The sequence below is a fragment of the Symphodus melops genome, assembly GCF_947650265.1.
Source record: "Symphodus melops genome assembly, chromosome: 21".
Classification (NCBI taxonomy): domain Eukaryota; kingdom Metazoa; phylum Chordata; class Actinopteri; order Labriformes; family Labridae; genus Symphodus; species Symphodus melops.
This window is the reverse complement of record NC_136711.1, coordinates 12,244,340-12,268,618: the sequence shown is the minus strand read 5'-3', so window position 1 is coordinate 12,268,618 and position 24,279 is coordinate 12,244,340. Positions and strand designations below refer to the sequence as shown.

Here is a 24,279-nt window from a genome sequence, read left to right as displayed (position 1 = left end):
TCTGTCAGAGTGTTTGATTTACAAGTCTATCCGCATCTCTATTTCAGTTCTAACACCACTGTGGCAGAACATCATTTTGTTACTGGAGCGGAAACTAGAGATGGCAGTGTCTGACTGTGCTTTGGTCCAAAACTTGACTGAAAAGTCTGAATAAATGTTAGCTCTCATTTACTCTGGGCCAACAGGAGTATACACATGAACACTTCCATTTCCATTGGTTCAATATTTTCATTAAACAACTAAATGTGTTACATTCCAGCCTCGTCCTTGCTAATTTTAGATGCTAACATTTTAGTTTTAGCATGGTTAAGAAACTACCTCATCTTTGTGTTACTGTTGTTGTCATTCACTAATGAAGCATTAAATACCTTAATTTGTTTTGGATTTATTTTTTGGAGGTTGAGCAAACATGAAACAAAAACTTGCTGTACTTAAATAAACATACTGTCAAGGCTGTTGGTTGAGCTAATTTTGAAATTAAGCTAAAAATACATCTTTTAGCATGTAAGTGTACGCGTCAGCTCACTGACATGAGCATTTAGCTTCATTAGCATATCTATAGACCACAAATTCTGTTTTATTATATAAGAATTACATTAACTTAAAGTTATATTTTATTTTATTATATGAATTTTTACTTTCAATTTTACTTGACAGTTTTGAGACTGCTACTCTGCAAAGAGAGCTTTCTGACATTATCGTGTCTAAATTTTTGTGGTGAGGTTTGAGTAGCTACGTTTGGGTACCCCTACATTTATGCACATAATTAGTAGACTGTTAGAAACTCTAGATAGGGCCTACGTAAGTATGATTTGTGCCTCTTGTGTATTTTTCTCTTGAGTTTTTAGAGAAGTTTGTTAGGATTTCTTTTCATCTTACTTGAGACTAGTTAGGTTTTGTTTAGATGAGTTTATTTATTTGGCAAAACCACTTTGTCTAGTCCTCAATCAGTTTTGTTTCGTTGATTTAGTTCTGTTGTTATAAAACAAACATTTTCTTAATGATTATAACTATTCTTTGGCTTTGTCAGTTTCTGTGGTTGTCTGTTACAACTCTGCTGGTTGCAAGGATGTAAAACTGTCAGTGAAAATGCAGGAAAAAATACGGTAACAATACAAGAGTCCAGCAGCCAACTCTGAAAAAGGGAACCAGGATTAGCTAAAGATTTCCCGCTTGCCAAGGGCAGATTGAAGCACTGCCTTGACTTCAATTCTTGAAACAGGAAACTGCGTGAGGTAGTTTAGAGATTATAGACCGTGGCTTAAATAAAGACAATTACTTTACCTCTTACTGCTCCATTTGTCTCCCTTTAACTTTGATTCCAGCTTTCTCAGAAGAAGACATTTACTGTTTGACTGATGGAAAAGTTAGCTAACAGGTGGTGAAGTGAAGTAGTTGAAGCACTTTTTTTTGTCGCAGTGGGACATGTTTTGCCCCGCTGGCTGTGCCTATACTCCTGAAAGCATTTACAGTTTAGCAATTCTGTTTTTAACATCTGTTTTCATAGTTAAAAATTCTTTCCTTCACACTGAAGGCCCTTACTAATTCTTACTAATTCCTGGGAATCATTCTTAAATGCATAGAAAAACATGAAGATTTCCTTGCTACTTTTTTTTAGTCATAAAGATCACATATTTTTGAATGAGTGGGCCTTTAAGTTTGAGTCATATTTTTAGGTGGAACCTCTGGGAGATGGATTGAAGGGCGCTTTTTACCACTGACCCGTAACTGTCGGGGCAAAGAAAGGTCATGTTGATGCAGAGTTTGACAAGCGGCTGTGTCTCACAAAATGATAGGCTAAAAGGGTTTGTCTGTGTTCCCTTTCCAAGTATTCAATTTTGTCAGGGGAGGCCTCAGCAGTGCCCCCACACTCAACAACACACAGTGAAGTGTACAGCTGCCACATTGTTCTTCTTACAAAAAAATATCTACCACAATCCCACACCTTAAAAATGGTAACAAAATAGCATGCCACCCACACTTTTCTGCGTGCAGAATCTGCAGTTTGCAGGACACAGGAGGTTGAACAACATATCCAGACACAGTATCAGGACAGGGATCAGAGGCAATCCACTGATCCTCTTTCCCAAGAAGCTCATCCAGCTTTGGAGCCTATAGGATCTCGGCACGATATATGACTAAGAACGAGCGCTGTTGCAGCTAAGCTCAAGGTTTCCTAAATTCACTCTCAGTCTCTGTCTAACCTATATGCGCACGAGTCATATATGAATAAAAGGAAACGTGACTTTTGTTTGCTGTCTGCTTTTATAAATTGAGAAAAAGTAATTCTCGCTATTCTTGCACCTCAATAATTCCTTTATTTGCTTACACATATTACATCTCCTGACACATACATACAGTAGAGGTCATTTCATACGTCAAGTGATAGATTTTCTAATGTCGGAACAACAGTTGATGGTTTAAGTAGTGCATTCATTTGCATCTCAGAAAACGATTCTTGAAGGAGAAGCAAGGGATTTTTTTTTTTTTTTAAATTATCACTGGAGACAGACGTAGTGGAGGAACCACCAGTGTAATGGCATCCGCAGGAAGCTTTAAATCATTTGAATAATTTCACTCAGGGGCTGCTTCAGTAAATGTTTTTGCACTGTTTTGGCTCCAGTGACCCCAACAGCTCCTCGCTTTCCCTCCCAAGCAGCAGAAAATGAGTTTCCAGGTAGTCCAAAAGCCATTCTGATAGGATTAAGTGCCTTTGATTGATGCTTCGTTGATTAGGGGAGAAAACATTGTGTAACAGGAAGTGGACAGACAGCTTGTCTTAGTACCTGGGAGGGGATACTGCTAAAAGTGTCTTAGAAAGTTCACTGGGGGTTTGCTGTCTACTCACATGCCTGACCAAACCAAGTTCAATTGGGTTTTGCATTGAGAGGTTGGGGGGGGGGGGGGGGGGGGGGGGGACACACTCACTGACTTGAAGTGGAACAAAAAAATGGACTTTGGCTATTACCAGCATAAAAATCAATGGCGCTATAACTGTATGAGCCACATTTTAAAACAAAGTCATCTGCAAATACATGTAAGGCTTTGGTAGCCTTCCTTACCTCCTCTGTAAGAAGGGTATTTAAAGAGTAAAGCTGTGTGGATCTCAAACACTGGCTGGCAATCAAATCAAATCCTATCAAATCTTCTTACAGGAGAGGCCGATCTACTGTACACTGTTTAACTGACTTTTGCTCCCTTACAAGAGGCAAAGGTCGCTTCATCCTTCAAATCAGCTGTTTGCTTCTTTTTATTCTTATACAATTTGTACTTTACATTCCTATGTAATAATCTATAGACATGTGAAATCATGCACGCGTAAGAGATCTTTGTTGAATTGACATGGTCTCGTAATTGTGCGCTAAACACTGGCGTTTATAATACATTTATTACCTTTTTAGTCATTCGTCCACATTTTTCTGGACCCCAAAAAAAAAATACTGAGAATTTTTTTGTTTTGAAGTGGACAAATGAAGTTCAACACCGTCATGATTTTAGAATGCCTTATTCTAGCAGATTCACAACGCCTTCCCCTCAGAGCTCCACTCAAACTCTCCATCCATGACGACAGTTCAAGTAGAAAATTCTCAGATAACGAAACAAAAAAATAAATACTTATATAGATAGATTGCATATTAAAATAAATACACCCGTTTACAATTCGTCAGCGCCTTTTGAGGTAAGAGAACATCAGCCCTTGTTGACTATCACCACCCTTATCCAAGGTTTGTCAAAGAGAGTCTTTGCATTTTCACATTTTATGCTACTTAAACTGAAAACCAGGACCATCCCAAGATCCCAAGAGTATAAAGCTATGTCCTATTAGTCCCTTATCATCCAGACATGGCCTGCCACTGCCAAACAGCAGCAGCTAAGTGCATCGTACAACCTTAAGTGCTACTAAAGAGTATGGATCTGTACATTAGTTTGACTTGGGGCATTTGGTAACAGCTTATAAGCAAATACAACCATGGTGTCAAACCATACATTGCTATCTTAAAGGGAGATATATGTTGTCCATGTAGATATTGGTTTTCAAATGTTCATGCAGATGCAGAAGAGGAAGTTTCAAACACACAAGAGTCAAACAGCTTCTCTTGCAGTCAAGAGTCCCAACATTACTTCTTCTTGGTGATGTTTCTGACTCTTCCCTCCTTGGAGAACAGTTAGGCCGGCCCGCAGACCAGACCTGACTATGATAGACTAAAAGTTTAGGCTAGACTGTTCCAGACCAGACCAAAGCAGGGCTGGCCTGCACCAGAGGGAACTATGCTGGTGTAGATCAGACCAGACCGAGCGAGTCGAGTCAAGTTCCAACTAGACTAGTTGTCAGACATGATTTGGCTAGCGTAGCCTAGCTTGGTCCTAACCCGACCGCATCAGTCCAGATCCAAGTACCGTAGAAACTTAGCAAATGGTACAGGTCTTCGACTTCCCGCCATCTCCACCTCCTAGACAAAACAAGAAATTAAAGGAAAGTATTTGTGTCAGATAATGATCAAAATTGAACTATAATACACAGACATCAATTCTATGTACCTTTTCTAGCTTCCTCTTCCTCTAGTTTCTTCTTCTCATCCTCGATGGCCTTCATCTTTGCATTGTACACTTCCGCCTGCGCGTTCCATTGTGCCCGGTTGTTATTCAGGCCATCGAACATGGGTGTGATCTCCTTGTGGAACCTTGAGAACTCCTGAAAAACAACGTGCCGAGTGTAAGGGTATGTTTTTTTTCTCCTCATTTTAGCTGTTGCGAATTTAGCGTTCCGCTTTGACCAGGAGGCCCCCCCCCTTGGGACCACCACCAAATCTTCACAGTGATGGATGTGTGCTTTCTTGTCCAAATACCATCCTGACAAAGTGACAAACAGTTAACTGACATTCCTGATGGGGCCGGCTGAGTTCAACCAGTTCACCTCCATACATCCTGACATCAAGCCGGAGACGACTGTAGCTCCAAAAAACAAAGCTCTTTCAAAAAGATGCAATAAGTGAAATTATTTGTTTCATCTCGATGAGCTATTTCTTATATTAGACTGCATTGGGGATCAAGTGTATATGCTATTTTTGTGTGAGCTTCTTATTCAGTAGAGTTAAAGCTGCACCTTATGGACATTCATAAAAGCAAATACTTTGCACAGACAAACAAGAATGGCTTGATGATGCACATGACTGCCTCGCAGATAGAAGCCAGACTTCTGGTTCTGAGTAGGGTTAATGACTCAGTTTATCTTCTGTTTGCATTTGTACAGCTCCTCCTTTGAAAAGTATGAAAACAGATTCAACTGAACTGAAAGATAAGAACTCTTAGACGCGAGTATTGTTTTATGTTGATTTGCTAGAAAAATGTAAAACAAACAAGAGGTCAGTAACCCGTTGACGGCCCTCCTTGAATAAGGAGGGTTTACATTTTCTGAATGTATAACATCATCATAAAACCATGACCTCTGTTCTGTTGTCTAATACCGGTCTGTTTTTTTTTTTTTTGTATGAAAAATTATGTATGTGTGTCTTACCAAAATCATTTATTACCTTGTATACAAATGAGCACACAAAGTCAATAAATCCACACTGCATCTTGGGTAGCTGTTCGGCACAGTTTCTGTCCATCATGGGCTGAAAGGAGAGACACACAGAGAGAATGTTTTAATGGTAAACATTACCAAGAAAGCTTGACGTGAAAGGTAAAGATTGCACAGGAGAGTTGCGAAGCTTACAATTGGTTGTTGGTCCAAAACACTTCGCTCCAAATCTCCTTGTTCCCAGAATTCAGCAGCGACCATGAGAGCCACCTGGAGTTGAATAAGAGCGAGATCGAGCAAATCTTCACTGGCAACCAGTGTCTTGGTTTGAACCTAATTTGAGCCATTTTAGTTCTAGTTCTAGTCTTCATGGTTAAGGCCTGAACAACAATACTAATTCAAAATCCTTCACGGCATCGCTCATCATCTGCAGCCAGTTTAGATACTGTCAGAAAACAACCCTGCCTTTTTTTTTTTTAAACAGCAAACTACAACAGGAGAACTCTCTTCGGAAGGCTATGAATAGCAAAGTGTTTACATTATTCAGTCAACATTCATCTACACTTTGTTTTATTCTCTCAAACATTTCAAGGGTGCTGTTTCTTTGCCATACTTGTGTCACCTATTTCTTCACTTAATAGTAAACATTGGGTGGATTACATTCATTCACACTTACAATATTAACATGTACATGGTGGGACTTTTACAGCCAGCTGTAACTATGAAACATGTTTTTGGACCTCCTATCAAGTAATAACAAACACTGGAATACAACAGGCTGTTTAATTACTTCGCTTAAAAATGTAATATCCTGATCAAAGACGCAGGACAGGTTTATTGAACGATCTCATTTGCTTCTCTTGAGCCTCTCTCTATCTCAGCAGTTGTAAAGGCCACCCACCTTGCTCTGAACCTCCCAGGGTTTGGTAATAGCCGACAAGTCACAACCTGTCATCATCATGGCCCTGCAGGTTGTAGGAACAGACAGCGAGTCAGCGACCGAGGAAAACATATCCCAATACTTGTGATACTGAGAGGTTGTTGTTTTTTTTTAAAGCGCGTCTTCTGTTTTCAGACCTCTCCTTCACAAATATATTTCAACTACATTCATATCTTGCTTGAATCAGTTTACGTACATGACAATTTCCTTTCTAACGGGGTTGTTGGAAATGTAAGCAATAGCCTCCTTTTCATCCGCCATTGGCTCTGTGGCATTCACAATGTTCTGGAACATGGTTCTCTTTCTGCAAATGGCAAAAAAAAAAAAAAAAAAACGGACGACATAATGGACAGCCAGTCAGACCAAACGACATCGACTCATACCATCAAACATTTGTTTCAAAAAATACACTCATGTTGACAGGATATCTGGGCGCAGCACCAGATCAAGTCAGACATTTCATTCCAGTGAGAGGCAGGGATAAGCTCGGTCTGAGATTGTCGGAAAACCTACTTGAAGTAAAGGGCCAGATCGGTGGCGATGATGCAGACGTCAAACAAATGCTGCACGTTCTCAAACTGACGCTTCTGCAGGTTGCAGAAGATGTTCAGGCTCTGTGAGGGACAGCGGAGAGTTGTTCAAAATGCCTGTTCAGCTTCTTCAAGCATTACACGTATATTTAGAAGAAGAAAAAAAAAATCGTCCTCAAGGAATGATCACCGTACCTCCTCTCCCATGAGCGTCTTACTGTACTCCAAATGATGCCTCTCCATGATGGAGGAGCCGTGAAGTTTAGCCAGAGGATGTGCACTCCTAGAGAAGAGAAACAAAGACAGGTTACACAAACAAGAAGATGGAGACGTAGGTGACTCCACTCCACACACGCGGTAACATGTCTCCACTTGCTTTGTCTGGTAGAGGTTGTTGGTCCCTCTGTGGTCGATGTCGTGGCAGAAAGCGGCGGCCACCATGGCGAAGGCATCGAGATCGGAATAGTACTTCCTCAGCCTTCCTGTCTGTGGGCAAAACAGATCAATCCTTCTTAGGTATGTGCAGCTGGTATCGATTCTGACGTCTGTGAAAACGCATCATTCCTTTCCGACTTCTTTGTCAGCAGTTTTAAATCAAATCGAATTCAGAAAAATTGGAGACAACGTCGATACTCCCGCTTTCCTGTTGCAAGCCTTTTCAGTCTAGATTTGGACTTTTTCCAGACAGAATTCAGAGACTTGTACGTCTTAGCACTACGTGCGTAGCGTTAAATACTGCGCAGGAAGCTAACCAGTGCGCCTTCGAGAAACAGGCGAACACACCTGGTAGTAGCGCAGCGAGTGAGAAGACACGCTTTACTTTGAACTGCTGGGTTTGCGGATGTTGCGAGGAGCGTTACCTGCAGCAGGCAGAACATGGTGTGGCCCACGTTGAAGCCGTGCCTCCAGTTGTGGTAAGTGATGGCACGGTAACCCTTCCTCACTGTGTACATCCACCTGGTCAGTGTCTACGAGGGGGAGATTTAAAAAAAAGTAACACCAGAGAAAAGATTTCATTAGGATATAAAGCAACAATTTAGAAGGCTTTTGGAAGAACAATAGCTATGAGTCAGTGTGACCTTTTCATACAAGTAATTTAGCTCTTGGAAACACACTTTACCTTCACAGCTAGCTCTGAGATTCGTGTCCAATTAAAAATCGTACCTACAGAAAAACAGACCACCTACAGCGGCATTCAGCTCACCACAAAGGATTTGCACATGATGCTTTGAACATTAATCCTGGAGCCGTCATTTTTCTGTGCTTGACATATTTTGAGGTACATGAATTACAATTCATGTACATTACACAATTCGCATTCAAAAACTCTGCACACATACGGGTACAAAATACATTGAATCAAAGGTTTCCTTGGAGCGTATTGCACAGCCGGACAAACGGAGAGAGAAAAAAAAACCCTCACCTCTGCTGGAACTTTAAACTTTTCAACGACTCCCAGCTCAAAGAACATGCGAATTCCGGCTTTAATGAGGTCGTGCTCTGTGACGGGGAAGTCGCTGAAGGAGAACAGGTACAGACTCTCTCCGTTGACATTGTCCGCTGGCGGGCATGTTGCTTTCTGGGGTAAAAAAAAAAAGAAGCACAATTTTAGATGAAAGGTGTCCGTTAATAGTGAAATCCTCACAAGGTTTTTTTTTTTTTTTTTCCACTTGAAAATGAAAATGAAGCCCCTTGACATACCAATAGTTTGTACATATCTTTCTGATCGCAGTCTTCTGGTTCGGCGTCAAACTTCTCTTTGGTGTTCTGATTATAAAATAAAAAGGAAAGGACGCGTTTTCATTTTACATTCAGCTTTTAAACTTGCTTTCATTAATTAAAGCAAACTAAAATCATGCTGTTATCTTTTCAGTCAACTCAAACAGGAGCTCAAAGTGTTAAACTGTTGTGTCATTGTCTCCATTGTAAGCTTCCAAAGTAGATAAGTGATCTATGAGACCTTTCATTAGTCATGTAATAGCTGCCATAAGAGGACTGCTCTCCAAAAAGCTATTCACAGTGCTTTAACCTTTGACGACTTTTGCTTCCTGCTTCACAAAAGGAAGATGAAGATCAGAGGTAAAAAAACAAACAAACAGGCCTCTGGAGAGTAAATGTCAAGTAAAGAGAGCCAGACACTGACCAGAATGGACTGCAGTTCGCTAGGGGTGCATCTGGTCTGGTACATGAGCATCTCCTGCGCGATGTCTTTCCTGTACTCCATACGATTCAGCCTGTCGTAGGTGTCGCAGTTCAGCACTGACCAACCCAAGAACTGTGTCAGGGCCTGGTGCACATCATGACAACCGAAGAAAAAAAAAGGAGGGAGGAAAAGATCAAAGAAGCATGTTATATTCTCATTAATAAAGCTTTCGGATGCTTTTATTTTTCTTCCAAGAAGATGAAGCTCTTTGAGAACATGAAACAAGTGTGCGATGGTGCAGAGAAAACAAAAAGGTGTGCAGGGTGCTGACCTCAGTGATCTGCTCATCGTGCTCATCAAACGGCTTGCCATCTTTCCTGTTGAAGAAAGTGGCGATACCCACTATTTCTTCCTTCTTGTTGACGATGGGCAGCGACAAGACGTTCTTGATGACAAAACCTGTGTCATCCACAGCCTCTTTCTGAAACACAGAGTAAAGCCATGTTTGAATCAATCAATCGGGGCTTGTGAATGCTTTGTGATGAATATCAAGAAATCACTACACAACTGTTCTACAAGTGGATGAACAGTTAAAGGGCACATATTATACAAAATGCACTTTAATGTGTTTTTCTATTAACTCCCCATTTATCAGAATAGTCCATCCTCTTCATCTTTGGCCTGCTACTCTTTTCAGCAAATGTGCTCTAACATTCTGTTTGGAAATTTTCCCATTATGACATCACAAAGGGCAGTAACCCCACCCTTTAGTGGGTGACACTCCCACAGCTAGGTGTTTGTTCTGCCCTCTGGGTCTGTCAGAACCATCCCCTTTCAGAGAAAGGGCGTGGTCAAACACAGCTCATTTGCATTTAAAGCTACAGATGCAGAAACAGCCTGTTCTGAGCAGGGCTGAAACAGAGGGTTTGAAGGCATGATAAAACACAGGATTGGAGTGGATTTATAGTAGAAACCTCCACACACATGTTTTTGGGGAGCTCTGAGAATTATTCAAACTTGTTGAAAAGAAGTATATTAAATGACCTTTAAATTCCCCTTACCTGGAAAGTGAAGTAATCATCTGAAGCCACATTCATCATGTTGCAAATCTGCAGGAGGTAACATTTCAAGAAGTTAGCTCTTGTTCTAGACTTGATACGCATTTCTTATCAGTTATTGTAATCTGCTTCATTCAAATGTTTTGTGACTTTGCCATTAAGTGACACATAACTACAGCCATTCGTTCCAATACAGTATTCCAATGGATAATCTACTACCTTCATTTTGAACTAAGTGTTTCCCCAAACTACTAAATGCCACAATTTAATATTTTTTCTCTTATAATTATAGAGACAGTGATTATTATGGCAGCAGTAAGATACTTACAAAGCCGTTCTCTGCCACATAGGTGGGTAGCCCACTAACTAGAGCCCAGTGGTCTGCAGGTGGACCCCTGAAAGAAAGCAGGAAAGAGAGAAGCCATCAGCGGTTTGACACATAAAGGGAACATGTTGAAACTGTGCAGACTCTCAGTGCTTCATGTATTCTAAATCAAACAGAATGCCTCCATTTCCCTGTATTACATCTGAGCTTTTCTCTTGTTCATTTGACTAAGTGCAACTCAAGTTTTTTTCTTTTCTTAAAACAATACTGTTTTCTTTTCTTTTTCTAATGCTGTTATTTCAGTGTGTGTTTTTGTGTGTGTGTTTAGGATGGAATGGAAAATGCTTACGGTATGACTTTAATTTCTTCTTTTCCTTCCAGGAGATAGTCAATAATCTTGTAAAAGATGACTTCCTGTTTAGAAAACAGAATAATTCGAGAAATTATTGAACACCTGCACACGGCTTCAAAATTTAAGAGGTAACACGTGACAAAAAAAACAAAAACAGAGCATTATAAACTAAGAGAAAAATGAGTTTGTTACCCTGCCGTCTGGTGTTTTTGGTCCTTTATAGGGTTCCACATCTCCCAGTTTCACAGGCCATTCATCATAGAATTCCTGCAGGGGGAGAAATACAGACAACATGAGTTGTTGTTGTTGTTGTTTTTTAAAGTAATCTAAGCCTGCTGCCTTGAATGTTATCTACTAAAGCCTGTCTGAAAAATGGAATCTTGTCTCCCACACAAACCTTCTCTTTGGTCATGTCCAAGAGACCCACTGAGTATCGTTCGCAATGTAGATAGATCCTTACAGTGTAGAGCGCTTTGTGGAACTGTCTCTCAATGTCTGTCAACTCCTCAAACACTTTACTGGCCGACCACAGGAGCACCTATAGGACACAGAATAGGCATCATGTGTATGGAGAACGACGTTTCCGCTGGCTTTAGAATAAACATCTGGTTACTACAAAGGGACACAAGATTAATCAGTGCTTAATGGTGCATAATTCCCAATGGATGAAAGGGATAACAAGAGCACTTGTGTATAACAGCAGTTTACCTGACTCCTTCTGGACTCTACGTTGAACATGTAAGCTGTGTAATGCTGCAGGGCGATGACTTGAGCAAAGTTCATGTACTTGTGGAAGAGCTAAAGACCAAAGCAGATTAGAGGTTTCATCAATACACAGCAGCAACTTCAGGCCTGATGCACATACGAATGATTCATAAATAATTATTTTTAAAAAAAGCATGAATAAAATGTATCCTGAAGTGTTCACACTGATGTTGACATTTTGTGTTTTAACTGTAACAATGATCTTGAATGTACAGTAGGCTCATGTTCAAATATATACATCTCATGATAAGAAACATTTTCATTTGGGATTTTTCCTTTTCAATCATTTGATGCTTGATCATGTGAGCTGTTAATGGGTTTTATGTTTTGGAGGTGTCAGCTTTTTTTTTACCTCCCAAAATATACACGTGTAGACAAACAGTGGCCCACATCCTAAACACAAAGTATACAAAGATTGACGGCATTATAAAGCACATTAAGCAGCTCAAGCTTTGGCTGCTGGCAGTTATTCCTGTATTTATCTGGGGTTATTAGAATCACGAATTTAACTGAGCCTCAAAATGACTTTTTTTGGTTTTATAATTTACATGCAACAGAGGTGAATAAAATACACTACAGAAATTACAAGTGTGTGAAACCCTTTTTTACACATCGAATCCTGAAAAAGCAACCAAATTTAGTCAAGTGGGATTGGCTCCCACTGACTTCAGGAGAGTGTTTTGCACCCTGTGGTGAGATGTAATTAGACCACATTGATAATCTCTAGTTAGCTGCAAATCTGTAATAGCAGTGCACAGGCTTTTTAAAGCAGCAGATAAACAGCGACAGACGATGGATGTTAAATTCCTGCTCACTGTGAGGTTGTCCAGAGACTTACAAGACAAATAATGCAAAGATCAAATTAGGCTTCACTTAATCATTTAACACGACCTCTCTACACATAAGAGTGAATGTACATGTTAAAGAATGTAATTCTTACCGTTTCATCCTCTGCAGAAAACGTATCAGCTCCTATTTTGTTTAGTGCCATGACAACGCCAAGGCACTCTTTGTCAGCCACCAGAGGAAAAGTGAGCATGCATTTTGTCTTGTATCCAGTCTGTTTGTCCACAAAGTCACAGAACTTTTTATTCTGCATCGAGAGAAAGAAACCCATATCAGATCTGGTTTAAATAGGAAAAGGGAGATGTAAAGTAACAACAGGTCATAGAATAAACGTCTTGCACCACAGTGTTTTTTTTTTACACTTATTAACTGACTGCTGCTCAAATACAGCTGTCAGATCTGATCTCTATAATAAACTAGAAACTGTTGTTCAGTTAGTAATTAAAAGTATGACCACCACTGTTTTGGGGCACGCTTGCTACAGTTACATTTGAAAACTGAATATATGATCATTAAATCAACCAATTCAACATGTTTTTAAGATGTCACGCTTTTTTTTTTACCACATTCTAACACTGATGTTTGGCCTATAGGTTGAAAAAATGTAGCCTACTACCAACCACTTTAAAACCATAGATAAAGCCATAATTTGTTCCCATATTCCTAAAGCACAACTAGCAAAATTGCAATTTAGTGCATTTAGTTCCCAATGAATATAGGACGACAGTTTAAAAAATAAATACCACTTCTGTCAGATTCACCCCTGCAGAGTCGACCTTCTCAGGGAACAAGGTAAATACTTATGTTAGTTATATAGTCCAGCATTGGGGAGTCTGGTTTTTTACATAGGTCTTCCTGGTACCTATTCTTTTTTTTATGACCAGCTAACCTATATCAGAGTTATCGACACAAAGAGACAGGGAAGAGACAGTTTTCTCAGTTTGAAGACAAGCATCACTTTCTGGACAGTGCGCACTACAGAGCAGCGGCTCTCAATGACTCCTCACCGCTGAGACGTCAGGAACATTTTGAGGCTTTTTGGATTGTGCGGTGTGTCCGACGATACCCATCTCCAAAGGGATCACAATTTCCCCCTGCGGATTGACCAGGTTAGCCTCGTACTTGGACGTCGGAGTCACGTCAAAGAGGCAAGTGGCGAGCTCAGGGATTCCATTTCTGGACCGACACATGTAAAAGCTGACCCTGTCGGCCTGCGATATGAGGGCGACTCTCTGCAACACTTTGTGAAGGGATTGCTCCATTGGTATTCCCTGTTTCTGCATCTCCTGGACCAACTCGAAGATGATGCCGGCTTCTTGCACAGAGTTAACATCCTTGAAGGAAGCGGTGTCTTTGACCTCGAGAGGAGCGGAGAAGGCGGCGGACAGGGCTTCAGCGCGCAACTTCTTATCAAAGTATTCTTTGGCGAACTGCGGGTTGTTCTCCAGGTACTTCTCCACGCTGTCCTTGTCTGCCATTTTTAACGCAAGTTGTGTTTTTCCGTCGTTTTTTTCCTTTTTCTTTCACTAAAGCATCACCTGCAGATGAGTAAAAAGAAGAGGGGAGCTGTGTTGTGGCCTACAGGGTTGGGTGGATCAGTAGCATCCGTTTGAGTGGACGTGCATTCTCCTCCACGGTCCCTGAGGGATTCACTGACACGTCCCGTGTCCACCGACAGACAGAATAGGACAGAGTGCGGCTTAGAGGCTGAAAGGATCAAAGTGGCTGCTAATTAATGTGACGTCATGACATTAAACCCCCTGCTCTAAGCGTCCTTAACCCGCAAATCCCAACGCTGATCATTTTATATCGGGCTATCCTGCCCATCTAAAGGGAGGGCACAGGAGTGTGGACTGTTAAATGCCAGGTTGGATGCAAAGGCTTCATCACACTGGTTCAGATGATTTTCAAAAGCCCCCTTATCCAAATAGCCTATAGGCTACATGACACAACACTTCAACACTTTGGAGAGAGCCTACTTAGTCAAACAACCCTTAGCTTATTAAACAGTTTGAACTAGCTTTAAACATGGTGTCAAATGTCCTTGCCTTAAATGACCTCCTATTGAGTCAACCCTGCTTTATCTGCTATTCTTTCCTTGTTGCTATGGAAGATAAAGTAGCCTTCTTCCCAAACAGCCCAAGTGTCATCTATCAGTGAATGTGTTCGAGCAAGAATCGTGCAAGAATCCAACTAAGTTATCGTATTAAATCACCGTCATCATGGAGGTATCACTTCCAGAACTGGATAGCGTCCAATCAGTGAGACTTGGATGTCTGAGAACAAGGTCCTAAACAAAGATGGCTGGCTATTATTAACTAAGTGTACTGTCTGGCAAGCTGCTGGCAAGCTGGCAAGACAAGGAGTTCCCCACTATTTTTTGCTTGTTGGGATTAAGGCAAGTTTTCAAGGGGAACTACAAAAGGTTTGCGTGTAGGTGTTACGGAAATAAATTAGAGTAGCCCATTAGGCCTACACAGTCGCCACACTGGTTGGGTGTTGTGCCAAAGAGAGAAATGCTGATAGAAAGGATGGAAAGAGATAATTGAACAGATAGTTAATTCAATTTTAAATTTCAAATTTAATGTAATCTGTAATTAAAAAAAAGGGATTTTACATTAAAAATCTATGAGAAAAAAAAAACTAAGTTGTAGAGCTGTTGTTACACCGAACGGCGAGATTGTGATTTATTAATAGGCAGGAGGTCACAGATTGAGTAGTTAAACAATCACATCCTTGCTTATATGTAGTAGAAAAGTAAGAACTTGAGTTAAAGAGTGCTCATCCACAACATAAGTGGCAGCAACAGTAATAAGCTAACACAAATGGACTTCTAATGCATCTGAGGCCGAAGGTCGTGCCCATTGTCACCCAGTTGACCAGCAACACAAAAGTCTCCTTTCCTACTTCGTGTGAGTCTACATGTTATTACAGGCCAAGTTTGTATATTCCAACTGTCCTGTACATTTCTATTTCGTGGCAACCTCTGTTGTTAAAAAAAATGAAGCTAATGCGGAAAAGCAAAAAAAAAAAAAACTCAGTTCCTTCAGTGTCCTCTTGAGGCCGGCCCCAAGAGACCCAGATGTCCCATACACACCCATATCAAAAGGTCCATTTTGGCAGCAGAAATTAACACGTTTACATGTTGATACAGAACATTTTAGTCTATATAGTGTATGTTTTTATTGTCACACACTATGCAAGGGTTGTATTCTTTTATTAAGTGTCCGTTTTAATGGTATGAAAGGTGGGAGCTATTGGCAATAAGGCTGATCTGACTCACGGGCAGGCATATTGTAGGTCTTTGTCTGTAGGGTTAAGGCCAACGGAAGCTGCAGCACTTTGCCTTTTACTGGGTTTACTGATAAATATATTAAGACAATATTTCCAAGAGGGTGAATGCCATGGATGGGCTTCAAAAGTCAATTTCAGAAACCAAAGGGTGATGGCACTGGAACTACATCCATACAGTACAGTCTATAATTTATGTTTAGCATGCAAAAACTAAAATAAGAGTATTTTTGCAGTTGCTGTGCTGGAGTGATACACAAAGAAGAGTCCCAATCCTCACTGATTGCCTCTTTGACCAATCAAATAACTTGGTCAGATGTATTGTATAATTTTGTAATATAAACAGCATAATTCCTCAGCCTTTGTTGTAGAGTCATTGTAAAATCATAGTGTTTTAAAATGATTAAGATATCTTATAATTACACTGAATAATCAAAGAAAAAAACTGTGCACTTTCCATTAATAGCTGAAAATGTTGTTTAATCTCTCTGAATTACTGACAGGCCGAAGTAGTGCTAACTAAGATGGTCATTATGGAGCCATTTAGGAGCCTGAAGAGACGAAGCTTACTGCTAGCTCAGCTGAAATGATCCTGCTCAGTAATTCCCATCACTAACAGGAAAAAATTTAATTTCTCTTTTGTTATGTGAACCGGTTACCCAAAACTGAACTAAATGATTACTATATGAATCTAATATATCTATTCAAAGTCCTCATCAAATGTACTCGCTTATCCAACTCACAATTCTTTGATCCTCTTACGTAAGTGTCTGATCATCCCAAATTTACTTTACAGGACCTCTTTCAGGACAATCTTAATGATCAGTTTTTTTGTATGTACAATTTACTTTGCCTGGTTAAGGTTTTCTGACTCAAGTGTCTTTTTTAAAAAAAAAAAGTCTTTAGAGCTCAAGGTAAACCTCCTTAAGCTGTTTACTTTTAAAACACAGATATATTAATTACTTTAGAAATAGATTCATTTCCTTAAACAACTCTCTGAGCTATCTTGTTCTTGAGTTGTTGGACAAAGAAGAATTAGTCTCTTAACATTTGATTATTGAGCTTTTATGTGTGACTGTGTCTGAACTCGGAGGATTGCAGACAATGAAGTTGAAGAGGCGCAACATTTTCCCTTATGTATGTAAAGTTTTTAGTATTATATATATTTGGTTTGGCCTTTATTAGAGAGGACAACTCTATAGAGAAACGACATGTGTGGAGAGGGAGAGTTGAGATGACTGCACTAAACAGCATCAGGTTCGGGATTTGAACCTGCAGCTAGTGCAACGAGGACTGTAGCCTCTGTCCAGGGCAATAAGCAGGCGCCCCTGAGCATAGAATTTTGCTCATATATACATTGTATATACATTGTATATATTTTGTGGTTTTTGCTGCAGAGGGTTATTAAGGATGTCAAGTTACTTAGTTTCACTCCCTTTCATAACAAGAAAATGGACTCCTGCTTTTTCCATTTTGCACAATGTATGCCAAAATGTTAAATGCATACAAAAAAAAAAAAAAACCTGGCAGACCTCCTGGTCGATCCTCATTATTACGAAATGTTTCACTGCCTCTGGCCAAATTCCAACCACCATTATCATTGCTGAAAAAGGAGAGATTGGGTTGTTTTTAACTGGCCAGGGCTGTCGTTATGCAATCTGCAGATGTTTGGCTGGACTGTTCTGTTTTACTCAACCAAGCCCCTCTGAGGACTGGAAACGTGATCTCACTGCAAAACAACAGCATCGATTTATAATATTTTGTCACAGTAGTTAGTAAGTTATAGAGAACAGATCTATGTGAGAAAGAGAGAGAGAGTTGGGCATCGTCTCAACTGAACTGCACTGTAAAGTATCAATATTTTAATTGTAACAACTGATAGGCTGTTTTTAGTAAATGCCATGTTTTCTAAATTCACATTTATTTTAACATTGTATTGCTATTGAGCCTTTTCTTATTCTTACATTCTTCATTAACATCCTCTAGATGTATAAGCAGTTTCACAAAGATCAGAAACTGTTTTCTGACCGATCCTGCAAGATAAAAACCAAAGATCAACCAAAGACGCTCGCATAGATTTGATTCATTTACTTACCAGTGATTAGAATTTCAAACTGAAGACGAAGTGATTAAAGGAAAGACGTGATTATCTCTTTATTGTATTGATTAGTTTTAGCTGGGAGTGAACTTAGGCACTCTCAACCATTTATACAAACAGTCCTCTGAGTTACAAAAAGGTCCTCGAAGTAGAGTCAGCAGCTGATGTAATAATATGGATATTTCTTTTACTTTTTTTAAGAAAGACGAAAAGAGCAAAAGAATGCATGTAGTGCCTGTTTTCTCACGCATAAAGGGGGGAGGAGTTGACTTGCATAAACACATTTCAGAGTTGTGTTGTCTAAATCTAGTCGAGTGCACGTGCTTCAAAGTACGCAGAAGAAAACAATCACGCTGCAAATTCTTCCAATAATCTGTCACTGACAAATGTGTACGTTTGTGTGAAAGATTTACGTTTGTATCCATCCAGCAGGCATTTTAAAGTATATTCCAGATGTCTGTCTTTGCTTTTTTGGTTGGTGGTAGCTTTCAGAAGACCAAGAACACTTAAGCAATTTTGTCAGAAGAGCAGTTTTTATGGGGGGGGGGTGATGGAAGGATGGTGGACCATGTGCAGGCCACACAATTCAATAGGAATGAGGGCTGAAGTTATGTAAATGTTTGTCCAATGGAAGGCAAGCTAGCTGTGGGGAGAGCAGGGGAGGGTCTGCTCCCCAGAAGACATTATGCAATACCAGCTCACTGTATATAAGGCTGCTAACTTAAAGAGAAAAACAGAGGATCTCTGTGAGCCTTCCACATTTCAGTAGACAGGTATGTACTTGTTTTATTTGTTGTTAAAAAAAACAACATTACAGGAACCTTTTTTTTTGTTGTTACCATGTATTGTATTTAAAACATGGGGAAAAGTTTGTTTCGTAAGTTGACTTGTTTATAACAGATTTTTGTACTTTTTTTTTTTTTTTAGTAAATGTTACGCACATTTAACTTCAACTGATTTAGAATGGCAGTGTGTCTACAAAAACGTTTTTTTTTGTGTGTTGTTTTTCCTTTCTATCATGTAGAATGCTGCCTTTCTTCGTTGCCCTCTGTCTCCTGGCTTTGTCCTGGGCACAGGACTGCCAGGTAGCCAACATCCAGGTCATGCAGAACTTTGACAGAACAAAGGTGAGGGTTCAAAGTACATGGAGTATGTTAAAGTTCTACTTTAATGACATTATGTCCTTAATGCTTTTGTTTTTAAACTATTTACAAAAACTATCAAATTCACTTGATTTAACCTTCCAGAATTATTGAGGTGTGAATTAGGACTGAAGCAGATTTTTCTTTTTCTAACAGTATACAGGGGTTTGGTATGCTGTAGCCAAGAAGGACCCAGAGGGCTTGTTCCTTATCGACAACGTCGTGGCTCAGTTTACTGTTGATGAGAGCGGTGTAATGGAAGCCAGGGCTAAGGGCAGAGTCATCATCCTCAAGTGAGTCCAGGTTGATACTGTGATGGGCTTCACCTTTCCACGTCTTGAACTCTAATTTAACTTCTTACTCCTAGCTCCAAGTCTCAAACCAGTACACTTCTCCATATCTTTTTTTGACCTCCAGCAACTGGGAACTGTGTGCCGATATGTATGCCACCTTCCAGGACACCGTCGATCCTGCCAAGTTCAAGATGAAGTACTGGGGGGCCACAAGCTACCTGCAGACTGGAAGTAAGTTTTACAACATTTACAGCTTATTTTTTTGGCCAGAACTGACTTCAAATTCTGCCTTGAAATTGTTTGTTTCTGTGAGGCAGAACATGTAATGCAAGGTACCTTGGCAGCTTTGACTCGCCCTTACTGTTTGGGAGTCTCTGATGTCATGTTGCAAAAGGTATTATTGACTTTTAGATAACTGTTGGTTTAATTTAATCATCAACTGCAGCTTTGCAGATCTCTGTGACTTGACCTTTGAAAACATCATTAAACAAAATGCTTTCCAAGAAGGGGACCAAATGTTGACCGTAACTTTTACATAACTTTAAGTATGGTTACTCATTAATCAGTACGACAATTAAGAGTTATTTTGAGAAAAAAATTTGAGAAAAACTGCTGTTTTAAAACCACTGCTGACCTTTTCCCTACTTTATTTCTTTATCACTTTAAATAACAATCACAAGTTAGTCCTATCACCACAGAACAGCGGCGATAGGACTAAAATGTTTACTGCTGTCTACACGAGTCAAAACAAACCGAAGACTTTTATTTCATGCCTGTAGTGATCCCAAACTCACATGGTGTGGCCCTTTTACAGCTCACACATTCAAAAGGAACACAACTCTAAACTCTCCTCTGTCCACTTCTCCCAGACGATGAACATTGGGTGATCGACACCGACTACGAGAACTACGCAGTCCATTACTCCTGCAGACAAGTCGACGCTGATGGCACTTGCCTGGACAGCTACTCCTTCATATTCTCGCGTCATCCGGGAGGTCTGAGGCCGGAGGACGTGCCCATTGTCACCCAGAAGAAGCAGGACCTCTGCCTCATTGGCAAATACAGACGGGTTTCTCACAATGGTGAGTTACGATCCATACCTTTTGATAGAACCGACTGAATATTGATCTAACACTGCTTTCGAGGCCGTTTGGAATTTGAATCCATTTAAATGAATACATGATACTATTCTGATATCAGGACTGTCTCTCCTGCTCATGTAATGACACTGATTGTTTGTGTTCCTTTCAAGGCTTCTGCGAAGACAACAGCAGCTGATCTGTCGACACTCTTTGAAGCGCGCACCTCTGGGACCGGGTTCCCCTCTGCTGGTCTTGGGTTGAATCCCAGCAGATTCTCTGTCCTCCAAAAAAGAGAAATAATCCCATTCCTCTTTGAAAACTACACCAAAATATCGTGAATAAAAATGGTCACATTTACGCCTCTGTACAGCAAAACTGAAAGGAAAGATGAAAGACATGTTGGTGTCACTTTCCTAAAATTGCACATAAGTAAAAGGAGGTTCTTGGCCTTTTGGACAATTTTAGTCTCCGGTTAACATCCCTCACATTTGTAAGTTATTCTCTCAGAACTTCAGATCAGTGTAAAATAACCTTCATCATGGAAACTAGTAGAATCCCTTTCTCGTCCCAGTGAGAATAACAGACATCAGATCAGATCATTAAAAAACTATTTTCGCAGCTTATCAACCAATGTGACTAATAACCACATGTGGAAATCTCTTCGAAGTGACTCTCAGAATATCTGCAGCTCTAGAGGATAAAATAATATAAAATCAGGTTCACAAATCACTGGCTTTGCTTTTACACTGAATGACTGTTGTGCAGCATAAAAGCAGATCATTGTAATAAATCTTGATACGTACATTTCCTAAATATTACATATCACAAAACATTTTTTGAATTTCCCTCAGGATCAATAAAGTATCTATCTATTCATATATATGTCATGTGCTATATTGGCATAATGGTGTGGTTGTTTGGTGATTGTATGATGTATACTTCCAGATCCAGTTTTTGAAATAAAAACGTTCAAACCATGCTGGATTGTTCAATTTTTCATTGCCTTTAAATATGTGTCCTTGTTCCTGCATTGTAACTAATGAAGTCATGTGGTTTTGTCTTTGGCTTAGTCAGTCAATACTCATAAAAGCCCAAGTAAACTGTATGTAGAATCTGCTGTTTCCATTGTAACCTTCATCGTTCAAACCAAATCAGGTGTATAAACGTAGGTTCAAGCTTAACAGCTGCTTTGACTGGAATTGAGCAAGCTAAACATACTTTTGCAAGTCAAGTGTTGGAGAATTATATTTCACCGTACATCACATACATGGAAACAATTGTGTCTAAATTAGATCAAATGCTTGTGTTTATCTTCAGTACTGTATTAAAAAAAAAGGGGCCATAGTGATTCAGCTCCACCCAAAAGCTTGGTTTTATAAGTGGTGTCTCCCCCTTGGCAAGATGTCACACAAAATGTAAAACCCATCCAACACCCACTGGATTGTCTTGACAGCTGTTGGGTGGATTGCCACAGAATGTGAAAGTAAGTGGTATCAATTTCAACTTTTTTTTTTTTTTTCCCGGCTCCTGAAGCAGACTTATTTTTGCATTTTCAGGGAAATCTCTCCACATACCCTGGAACTATCCCAGATTGTTTATCTCAGGGTCTCTTTTGATCCCTTTGACTTGTCCCCCGACTGGAACCATGAAACTGACATTTGTGATTTGAAGTGAAATGACAAACGAATAAAACGTCAAATTTGGTACAGCCTTCCATCAATAGGAATGGTAATCATGATGTCTTGATCTTTCATGTAGTGCCTTCATCACGTTTAAAACTATTAAACAAATAAAAATCTTTATTTAGCTTAGTAAGAAAATCTTCTAGGTGAGGGTTAGACAAACAATGGCCAGTTCTGATTGGACAAGAATTATTCCATGAGAGGGGCAGAGTCTTTGTCAAGATTATTTCGGTTTGTGAACATCACAATTCTCGACAGATTCTGTACATACTGTACGATGGAAACATTGAGAGGATTGGAAACTATTCAAAGTAGGTGCAGTTAGGTCCCATGTAAATGCAAAAAAAAAAAAAAAAGAGCACGAGTGCAGCCAACTTGAGGAACTTGTGTTGGTGGAGCCCAGTTGATCAATTATACATCCATACAGATATGTTTTTAAAAAGCAATATAAAATTCATGGTTGTGCTATGGTTCTGAACATCAGCAGGGCTGTCGTAGACACGAGGCGACAGCCGTGATCGTATTTAGTTAACTTCCTTCCTCTGATATAGAGGTCAACGTCAGGGCTTTTTACTTTCATCTTTTCGAATCAGAGACTCTAATTTGTTACAAAAGATTACACCTGATCAGATAAAGGCTTTTTTTTTTTCTTTCATGAGTACCTTTTCTCTCTCTGTAGATTAAGCTTCAAAATCAATTACAGAATAAAACAGCAGTGTGTTACATCAGCCTGATAGTACATGTAATAAACTGATGATGGTTATCAGCTGACAATAAGTACAGTTCAGAGAGAAACACAAAGCCCAGTCACGCTCGACAGTACAGACCTCTTATCTACCAAACTGCAGAGGACTCAATGACAAATATTCTTATACGTTGGAGTACAATAGATCAGCGCAGTAAGAGCACTGAAAGTGAATATTATGGGTTCAGAATGAAATGTATTAAAACACTATATTTGACTAAGTAATGTGAAAATCTTAATGTAAAAACATACGAGTAAAGACAGATGGGACTTTTGCATTGGAAGGAGATTCTCCTCTTTATTGCACATTTTAATACAGTACAGTGCACGGCAAAGCAACTCTGGAGCCCATGATTACAATGAAAAGAAAAAAAAGTCAACAATAAAACACAGCAAAATAGATTCTGAGATCCCGTTTTATGAAAGATACGCGTCCTCAGCTCGAACAAAACAGCTCCCTTAAAATATGCCAGTGTAGCAGTGTCCGTCTGTCTTTAAGTCTATCAAGTCACATTACCGAGGCCGCAGGAATAAAGGCACCTTCACTAATCCCCCTGCCTTAAATAGTTTAGTACAAGGAATTAACTCATGCAATCTCATTCTAGCCTCAGAGGGCTGCAGGCTTGAAAAGTCAAGGTGTAGACAGAAGTGAGCTTCACTTACACAGCGGGAGAATACATGAACGACCTGGCACCATGTGACCAATTAAGCTCCCTGCTGCAAAAAGAAAAAAAAAAAAAAGCTAAAGGTCTTGTTACGTTTAAGGCAAATCCGAGTGCAGTTGGGGTTAGAGACAGATCTTGGTCATTGTTACAGTCACGTTGATCAGCCAGGATTGCCCGACTGTTTGAACACAAACTGACTGTAGGCTCCTCTGTCTGCATCTTTACAAAGACCTAAAGCGACATGCAGTATTATTGAGAGCTGGAACAGTTTCAAACATATCTAGCTGCTTTGTAAACTTCTATACAAGTAAAATACAATGTTCTCCCCAGATAACAAATAAACAAACAACGGCAGAAAAATAAAAACTTTTAATTATTTCAAAAATAAGATCTCACTTTTAAGGACAACCTAAATATAAATAAGCTCATCAAATACACACTACAGTATGCCAACAAGAGCTTCATCACAGGGAAAATAATACAATAGCCCCCCCCCCACTTACAGATAAAAAAAAGTCCACGAAGAAGAAGGAAGTTAATTGTTTTAGTTCAGTAAATGTATCAATCTTTGGCCCGAACTAACTGGAAGAACTGGAGTTCTTTTTTTACTGTCATACTGAATATGGACATTTCAGAAAGAAAACATGCAACATTTAGGAGTGTCCCTTCATCCCCCGTGTAATAAATAAATGTTTAAATATCACTTCTGTGTTACCTAAGAAATAGATTATTCGAGCTTGAGAGAAGATTCAACGGGGGATACAGCTCAACCGTATCATGGTTATGAAACCCACCTTGTTC

The 24,279-nt window shown here is 39.7% G+C and overlaps 2 protein-coding genes across 2 annotated transcripts; one reads left to right on the top strand and one right to left on the bottom strand.

Moving 5' to 3' along the window:
* Positions 1-2,209: 2,209 nt before the first annotated feature.
* pde6c (phosphodiesterase 6C, cGMP-specific, cone, alpha prime) lies at positions 2,210-16,253 on the bottom strand. The gene is made up of 22 exons (XM_079333606.1): positions 13,488-16,253; positions 12,575-12,727; positions 11,578-11,667; positions 11,267-11,407; positions 11,062-11,136; positions 10,867-10,931; positions 10,521-10,587; positions 10,196-10,243; positions 9,466-9,615; positions 9,135-9,278; positions 8,693-8,758; positions 8,415-8,570; positions 7,852-7,959; positions 7,368-7,477; positions 7,187-7,274; positions 6,975-7,075; positions 6,658-6,765; positions 6,423-6,486; positions 5,717-5,791; positions 5,532-5,615; positions 4,540-4,693; positions 2,210-4,451 (listed from the first exon to the last, which is right to left on the bottom strand). The coding sequence occupies exons 1-22, from the start codon at positions 13,956-13,958 to the stop codon at positions 4,408-4,410; spliced, it is 2,562 nt and encodes an 853-aa protein (XP_079189732.1). The 5' UTR covers positions 13,959-16,253; the 3' UTR covers positions 2,210-4,407.
* A 2,318-nt stretch (positions 16,254-18,571) lies between these two features.
* On the top strand, positions 18,572-21,365 carry rbp4 (retinol binding protein 4, plasma). Its single transcript, XM_079372474.1, has 6 exons — positions 18,572-18,642; positions 18,894-18,996; positions 19,168-19,304; positions 19,429-19,535; positions 20,174-20,386; positions 20,557-21,365. Exons 2-6 carry the CDS (start codon positions 18,895-18,897, stop codon positions 20,580-20,582), a joined length of 585 nt encoding a protein of 194 aa, XP_079228600.1. The 5' UTR covers positions 18,572-18,642; position 18,894; the 3' UTR covers positions 20,583-21,365.
* The last annotated feature ends 2,914 nt before the right edge of the window (positions 21,366-24,279 follow it).